The 9258-nt window shown below is 39.0% G+C and overlaps 1 protein-coding gene across 3 annotated transcripts in view; it reads right to left on the bottom strand.

The window, feature by feature from the left end:
- Positions 1 to 153: 153 nt before the first annotated feature.
- Positions 154 to 9258, bottom strand: part of LOC111573642 (cGMP-inhibited 3',5'-cyclic phosphodiesterase 3A-like) — a 79215-nt gene continuing 70110 nt past the window's right edge. For all 3 annotated transcript variants that reach the window (XM_023277908.3, XM_023277907.3, XM_055008074.1), the window contains 2 exons: positions 5762 to 6020; positions 154 to 4300 (listed from right to left, as the gene is read on the bottom strand). In XM_023277908.3, coding sequence (XP_023133676.2) covers positions 3987 to 4300; positions 5762 to 6020 — 573 coding nt within the window. In that variant the 3' untranslated portion in view covers positions 154 to 3986. The remainder of the gene's footprint in view (positions 4301 to 5761; positions 6021 to 9258) is intronic.

The following is a 9258-nucleotide window of genomic DNA, read 5'->3' as shown; positions in this document are numbered from 1 at the left end:
TTCCACTCATAACTGTAATACCAATTGAAATGCTGCACTGAGAACTTAGGAGGAAACTGTGTCATTTCAGACTGTTGCATCTTTACAGATTTTAACGTAAAACAGATTCATTAAAAAAAAAATTGCAAAATAAACACAATACCGACACAAGGATACCACAGAAATTGTAATCTTGTAATTCAATGTATTCACATTACAACATCCACATGGTTCAGTTTGTGACAACGTCTAATGATCTTCAAATATATTCACTGTATGATACATAATACCAATATAGGCACTTCCAGTAAGTCTGGCAATATTGAAGCTACAGTATAGTGTCTAAATTACAAAATGGTAAAAATAAATAATGTATATCTAAAAGAGTTTTTGTAGTTTTAAAATTTCTTTACTGTACAGCATATATGTATATTGTACAAAATGGAGCATCAACCTGCAAGGAAATTAATTATTTTACGTTCACAAATACTGTGTATTTGGACATATTCTTCCTTAGTACATGTGGTAAGTGCAAGGTACTAGTGAGAAGAAAGAAATTCATTATTTAATCATGTGTCAACTATATAAAAATACTCATCTCATTTTGTTTACAGAATTGTAAAGCTTGTTTGGTTCCCATGGTTACAATTATTGTACACGTGTGAATAAGCATGACAATCAAATAAAACAAATTAAGACATTAAAAAAAATATACAAAACTGATATACTGCATCAGGTCGAATGCAAGTCTGACTTGAAACAGATGTAGCTGGGGAGCAAAATTCACACACTGTCCACTGTAGGAAACTGTGGTCACTGACAACAGTGGACGGAATTGAATTACCTCCAAAGATGAGAGCTGTTGTGCGACGAACGCTCTGCTACTTTTGCCAGCGAGGCGAAGCAGATCAAAGAGGAAGCGCAAGGAGAAATATGCTATAGGACCTTGTGTGAATAACAATTTCATCTGAGCATCTGTGAAGAACTGAAGAACTACTTACTGCATCGCTTTGCCCTTCATTACTTCACCGTCTCTACTTGTGAGGAAAAGCAGCATCCCTCTCTCCCTGACAGTACGAGATAACTGAATACAGGACAGAGTCACATTAGAGGGGCCAATGGAAGAATTCAGAGACCAACTCGCACCATTGTCTTGCTCTCGCACGTCAACTCTACACTGTACTGTATATATACATTCACAAAGCAGGAGTGTTGGAGGGGATGCTGTTATGCAATTGTACCATCCCAGTAAATGACTGAAAGAAAAAGGTGTTGGTCTAATTCTGGACCGCTTCAGTTAAAATGGCTGAGTTGTACCGAACAGCTTTCCTGCCCAACATTTGTGATATTTTGTCAAGCTAAATACAAAGTGTCCATTGTGTATGCAACCATGATTATAGCTCATTAGGGATGAAACGCATCAACATACAGAAAAAGAACACGCATGACATACAATGTGCAATGCATGATCATTGGAGGCCAAATAAAGAGACTGTAGCTGTTCTGATTCAGTGGCTTCTAACAATTCTGGTCTGATTTGGGGTTTGGGGTAAATGTCAGTCCAATGCCTTACTAATCAGGGGGTGGACCAATTACTGAGCTTGTGTGTGGCCTCGCTGTCCTCTGGGACACGCCGTAGCAATGACAGGGCAGAAGTGAAGCAGGCCCCTGTGGAGGCAGCGTTCTGTTCACCACGGCCAGGAACATCGTGTGAATACGTTAATACGGGATCTGCAAGAGTACAAGCACTTGATGTTCTACATCTGCATCTCACAATGTAATTCCAATTAAACTCTGTCACATATATGCGCACCGGCTGAAATGTGTGCTGCCAGTTTAAAGAAATGAGATTACAGAGGAGAGTAGAAGTGGAGCGTGAGATATCAGCCCATACGGTCATGAGAACTCGACAAGATCGGTAGTAGATAATTCATTACATACGGCCTCACTGCACTCGTAACAGTAGCAGACCCGCCAGCTCAATGTAGAGAGAACTCAATCAGCTACTTACAGATCTACTTACAAGTGTCTTTTCTTTATAGTCACTTTGAAATGTGGATATCAGTGATGAAAAGAGAAGCTGAATAATTATCAGACTCTGTGAAGCTGAAATGTAATTCGACTACATGACGACTTTCTCTGATTTAAAACTTGGCGCTTCGTGTAAAAGTACTTAACATTTTTAGAACCATCTTTAAATGTTCACAGTGATTGTAATGTTATACCAATGCAGCTGTGTTCGAATATTAGAAGGAGATGTTGCACAGAACTTGAGCAACAACGTGGGCCAGAATTCACATAGACTGGGTGATGGGACATTCTATATGACAGGCTGAATGTTTTGAAGAACGAAACTAATATATTAGAGCATACTGCAGCCATTATTGTTGTCTTGGCCTTGCAAAGAACCCTATCCACTGTGCATCAGTTTCACTAAAGGAATCTTTTTTACTGGCATCACACAGTAACAGTAGCTAATTCTGGGGAACCGTTTCAGCTCTCATCGCCTTTCACCGACACTGCTGAATGAACATTTTGAGGTGCGGACACGTCACCTGACAGACTAATAATTCGCTCATGTATCCTCTCCAGAACAGATGTGATCTATATTTGGCTGAACTGATGCACTCTGGAGTGGTGCCTGGTCTTAACTGGAAGAGAATGAATGTCTCCCTGAGGTGCCAGGAGAGGAGTCAGACAGATTCAGCGTGCAAAGATCACAGGAATAGTTGGGGGTGTGTGACATTAACGTCAGCCTCATTCTCAGCCTTTTATGAACATGCTTTTAAACTATTCTAATATCTCTGTGTATTTTTCACTTACTGTCCGTGTAGGCGGTACACGATTGCTCTGAATTTCAACAGCTGAGGTTTTCCTGAGGATTATAGATCAGCACACTGAGACCAAAAACACAGTCAGATGGTGTTGCTCAGTTATTTTAAAACAACTTTGCAGGATCATAGATTTCATTTCGATTTGATTTTCGCTTAATAGCTTACGATTTGTGTTTCTTTTATAACCTTTAAATGAATGTTTAACAGCTTTTCACAACGCTTTGGTCGTGTTTGTACTGTCTACTGGTTTTCTCTTTATGGTCCTGTATCCAGTGCAGATTAATTTCAACATCCCACTGTTTCTTGTGACTGCAGGTCTCTTGATTACAATGTTTGGTTCAGTGATGCCATATTTACCTGTATTTACAAATAATAGGTAATCTGCTGAGTTGAATTATGTCCTCGGTAGAAGAACTGTGCATATGAGCGAATTCATTTAAACACACAGGCACACACGAATGAACACACGTATAAAGTGTAAGGAGCCTCGAACCTTTGCGTGAATCTAAAATGGCTCCACATAATGGCATGAAGTGCTTCATTTGGCAACAAATGTAAAACATAATACGAATAAATATCTGATTTTGTATGCTAAAGCCCATGGGTGAGGGATTAATTTTGGCAGAAGTTGAAAGGAAGAAAATTACACCAATGTTCCTCATTTGTTGACTCCCTTTATAATCCTTGTATAGAAAAAAAACATATTAAGCCCAGATGAGGCCTCAAAAAATGCTAAAATCGAAACACAAGTACAAGTAACCGTGATGTCTATATATAACTGCATTCGGAAAGTAATTATATATAAATTGGCAGCAAATTTCTGCAGTCTTGTGTTACCACACTGGGTTGAGGCCTGTGCAACCAGGCTTTGCTCTTCTCTTGACAGTAGCAAAAGAGTCTGTATCCCAAAGTACACGAATAATCCCGTATTGCAATATGGAAAGCTCCTTTAAATGTTTGGTGAAACCGCATATTCAGATAAAATGTGTAAAGCACAAATTTTCCCACCCTGTTTTTGTGTTTTTCTGTATAGGCACGCATTTCCCAAACATCTACAGTGTTGTGTCTAAGTGATGTGCTGGCAACAACAGGAGTCAGTTGATTGGATAAGAAAAAAAGTAATACTTCTTCACATCCCTGTCCTGACCGATGCCAGATTTCCCCTGCGCTGTTTCACTGTGGGTCCCCCTCCTCTAGTTCCTCACGAGGTTTAGAGTCGTCCCTCACACACTCTGGCCACTCTGGTTCCTCCACTTCCTCCTCGGGATCCTCTCCTTCTACCACCTCCTCTCTGCTGCCTGACTCCTCTTCCTCCTCATGAATGGCCAGAATTGGTTCAGCTACATTGTTTAAATGGACAGACTCTGCTCCTTGGCCCTGCTTCTGGGCGTCCTCTGCGATCACTTTCTTCCACATCTCGTGGTTCTCCAGTAGGTGATGGGTGATCTGGCAGAAGACTTTCCTCCTCTTCTTGGGACTGGATTTTTCTAGTAGAAAAATTAAACAGATCTTAATTAAAACACCTGCATATGGGCTGCAAATTTTGCCTCTCGCCTCCACTAGTGTCACTCACCACTTTTACAACTTCTAAAGACATTTTTCTTTTCTGTTATTGCTCTAGTCAAGCGTGAAGTTTTAACCCTTAGAACTTCAAGCATTTTCTAGGCATTATTTGCTCCTGTCACATTTATACTCATTGTGGGTTCACTTTTTATTACAACATAAAATCCTAGACTTCTGTGGAATCAGGGCAACAACGGCTAGAAGTAGAGAAAATTCAATAATATATTTTGTGCAGTATAACACAGTTATAATGCCATAACACATCAAATAAATTTAAAAACCAAAGTTGGATTTCTTTGATTATTTGTTTTAGAGAAATTGATTAAAACCTGGAATCAACATGCATCAGTGTGATTGAAAAAAAGCGTGTCTCTACATATGAAACATGTTCTACCTGAAGATCTCATATCAGTGTGAACGCAGTCTGTTGTTTAGTTGGATGCTCCCTGAACTTTTGTCATGTGACTGTTGGTCATACCAGAGCTGCTAATGGCTTATGATTGCATCGAGGAGCACAAAGTTTTTGTTTTTTTGAACAGAATTTGGTAAGTACAAATAGTTTGTTTTTGCAGTGACACACGATATAGAGGAAATATCATGATTTAAAACTTTTCTCAACAGAACAGCACAAGAACTGTCAGAAAGTTGTAAAAAAAAATAACTGCTCTTCCTGTTCTTACACTTTCTGGCTCTGATAAAACGTGAAATTTTTGCTATATTTTTAAAGAAAACTTGGCTTTCATACTTACCAGTGAGTTCAGAGGGTTCAGTAATTCCCCATGAAAATGTAGAGATGAAAAAGTTTCCTAGTGATGTGAATTTTAAGGTATTATTGTCAAGTCAGCTTTGTGTCATCATATTGTCAACACCTGCGTTGTATAAGAATTTTAAAAGGAACTGCTCACTTACTGATTTCATGTATTTCCCACAGGATATAAATATTAAATGTGTGGGGATTGAATATACTGAATAAATTATAAATACGATGTACAGTATAGAGTCTTACTAAAAACAACACATCCTTTTGGCTTTCCAACAAGTTGTCATTATTCTTTATAATACGTTCTGATAAGTGGCTTTTTAATCTATTTTTGAACTGCAGTGGTTTTAAACTACAAAAATCCTCAAAGTGAATTAATTTCCCAGCGTTCAGAAGAGGAACAGCTGTTTAATGGTATTATTACGACGACTGTAAATGTCCTGCAGCATGTCGCATAATCCTATACTATTCTCCATATATGGATTTGCTCGTATCCATATTGGGTCAGATCCATAAAAAGTAAGTGATGGAAATAGCACAACTACGCTATGTTCAGTTTACATCTTTCTGATCATTTTCTTGTTGTCCTTATGTTTTGATGCCAGTTTTGTTGTGTAATGCTTACGTGATGCTTCTGAGCTGGTGGATGTGTCTTCTTCGGCAGTATCCTCCTCATCCTCCTCCTCATTCTCCACCATCTCTGGCTCCTCTGCTTCTGGGTTGGGCTCCACCCATCGTCCAGGCATGAGGCAGGCTGAGTCATAGGAGTTACACAGCGGTCCAACGATGTGTGTGATGAACGATTCCTGGAGTTTGGCCAGCTGCGGTGCTGCTCGATCCATGAAGGGGCTGATAGGAAGGCCCAGGCTGGACTCCTCATCACCCTGCAAGAAAAACAAAACATGCATGAGCTGCACTGGTGCAAAGTTATCCCAAGACATGGTATGATTCACATTTCATCACACATAATATCCTCCAAAAAAAGAGTCATTTAGCCAGAAGGGAAAGGCAGGATTGATGTCAGGCCTGTATTTCTCACATCCTAAATTACTTGTTTCACAATTAGGGATGGTTGTGAGTCTTAATAGTGTAAGAATATGCAGTTTTCTGCTAACTTCATCCAGAGACATGAAACTAAAGAACAATATTTGCAGCATGGTTGCTATTCAAACATACAGTCTGACAGGTGCAACAAAAGAGGGAAGCTAGGGAATAAAGCGGGGAATAAACCAGTAGCTCTCCAATCTGTGTCCTAAAGACAAACTGGAGGCATCGTCCTGACTGGACATACGTTGTTGATATCAGAAGAATTTCTTTGAAAAAAATGCCCACTTTGAAAGCAATTATTTCCACTGCCCATATATTTATTAATCATTTGTCTATTATGCAAAACCTAATTCTCTGTGTATGATCAACTGTAGACAAACGTTTGACAAACATTTTTCATGGTCAGCTGATCTGCTATGAGTGAACTACATGATTCACAAGGTTAAACTAGGTAATAGATGGAATCATTAAACTGAAAATGCATATAATTAGTGCCTAATTATAACCTTTTATGGGAACCTTGTGTTAAATTTGCTGTTAGATATTCATTCTTCTCTAAGATGTTACTTTGTCAGAGAGATTTTTATGGGTAAAATAATGGTACCAAAACCTAATATACTATTAGACTGTAAACTAAACAAATGCATCTAATATTTGAGCTCAGGTAAAAGTGCCCACGACAGCCATTTCTACTCAAAGACCAAAAGAAAAGCACAGCATGTGTGCTGTCTATGGTGTCTATATAGATGGGAATGAAAAACAGCTATAGCAAGGTTTCCTGGTTGCCTTGGTAACTGCCCCCAAGTGTCATCCAATACCCTATACAGTAAAATGTCTCTGTTCCTGCACAGCAGCAACATACTAATTTAAAGCACAATGAGATTCAGTGAAAGATTGGGTCTCAGATGGATCTGCAATTTGATGGAATTTCAGGACAGTTCAGTAGAGGTCCTGCTGTCACCATGACAACATCCTAAACAGGTGGGCGTTATGAATACAGAGGCCAGGTGTATTCTGATCAGTCTATCCAAATGAATACGAGATCATTGTTTTGGGATAAGACATAAGCTTCATTAACCCTCAACCTCTGTAAGCCAAGAGCTTTACCCAGAATAAAAATACTGATTCAACCAGGTCCTGATTCATACATCATTAGAAAGCCTGTCAGCAAGGTGAGGAAACCTCATCCTCTGTCTGATAGTGTATGTGTACATTGTGGTGTGTATCTTCGGTATACATGGCTGAACATGTTCTTAATCTAGGAGAGGATGTATTGCTTTGCTGGCTGCTTTTTTCAAGGGTGTCTTTGAAGGCTGTCAAGTGTAATCAGAGGCTGCTGCCCAACCTGGATGACAGTTGCCTGGGTACCCTGCTTGCGTCATCACACCTAGCATCACTAAAACTATTGTCACTGAAGAGCGTTTCTCCTCCCGAGCTTCTGCACTCTGCGTCTCTCCTGGTAAACCTGAAAGAGGCTCGTAACCAGCAGCCTGTGTCACCTAGCTGAAGCAGGAGGGTACATAAGGGCCTGAACATATTCTGCTTGACCCAGAGGCAATTAGCAGAGATTAACAGCCATTTGGTGCCAAGAGGACATACTGTAACAAAGGTCATTGAGGGTGGCACCAGGCTGAAGGCATAACTGGATTCTGTTTGCTATTGCAGCACTGTATATAAAATGAGGACACAATAGCACATGATTTAATAACACTGACAATAAGGCCAAGTATGCAAACTGTACAGCACATATGAATCAATGGTCCAGTCTTACAGCAGAAACTACAAATTAACATTACTGACTCTGCTTTTCATCACTAGTAAGTAAATGTAATGTAACTTTACAATGTAAACACAGACTATGACTGACCTAACAAAACAGATACATTAATCTTGTCAAGGACAGCTCCTCACATAATAGCAGCTCTCAGAGGGAGCACTGTCATTACTATTTCAATATGTCAGAGGGATTGAATGAAAAATGAATTAAGAGAGCAAACCAATCGAGCCTGACGTTTAAAAGGCTACATGGAGGAAAAAAATAAAGAAGGGAAGATTATATTTAAGTGTCTGTATGTTCTTCTATGTGTTTTGGGGCAAAATAGAATCGCCTTACATGAAATTCATACTACGTGACCAGAATGTATTCTTTTACACTATTATTTCATTTCTCTTTACTAAATTTCATTTTGAGAGAAAAATTGCTGTCGAGATGAAACTGGAACTATTTTGTGTTGATTTTTAAATTTTGTTTCACAAATCCCATGACAATAGAATATAGAATAGAATATTCTTTATTGTCATTATACAATGTATAACGAGATTGCAGAGCTTCTCCTTTACAGTGCAAGGAAATCTTAAAGTAGTGCAAAAACAGTCTATTTACATATATACAGTATAAATAACGGAGTGAATATAAATAGCAGTGAATGAGACAGTGGTGTGTATTGCACAGATGCACTATGTTGTTGGCTTTGTGTGAGACCTGTGAGAGTTCAGGGTGGTGATGGCTCTCTGAAAGAAACTGTTTTGAAGTCTGTTTGTCCTCGCTTTAATGCTTCTGTAGCCCCATCCAGAGGGCAACAGATCAAAAAGCTGAGAACCGGGATGTGAACTGTCCTTGGTGATGTTCTGAGCTCTGCTGAGGCACCGGGTGGAGTAGATGTCCAGACAAGAAATCAGAAGTGAATTTCTCTGTACCTTTTGACTTCCCATCAGATCCCATTTGTTTCTTAGATATTTCCTTTTTAAAAGGCATCCTCAAGAGTCACAAATAAACAAATGATTGTCTTGAAATGAACAGCAAGACAGATGTTTTCATAGTCAGCTTAGCTGACCAGCCAAGACTAGGGAGAAGAGCCACATTATTATATGTTATCAATTAATATACATTTTGTCTAACTGTGGACTGATGAATATCTAAAACTATTTGACATTAGTTTATAAAACCTTCCATTTTTAAGGAAATGAACACAAGTCTTCTGAGATCTCTTTTTTTTGCAGTGAAAGGTTCACATCAGCCTGTTTGTCTTGTGAACAGTAACCTCAAAATGTTTTTTTCAAGTCAAAGTAGATCTA

Source organism: Amphiprion ocellaris, chromosome 3 (assembly GCF_022539595.1).
Source record: "Amphiprion ocellaris isolate individual 3 ecotype Okinawa chromosome 3, ASM2253959v1, whole genome shotgun sequence".
Classification (NCBI taxonomy): Eukaryota; Metazoa; Chordata; class Actinopteri; family Pomacentridae; genus Amphiprion; species Amphiprion ocellaris.
This window is presented reverse-complemented; position numbering and strand designations above follow the sequence as displayed.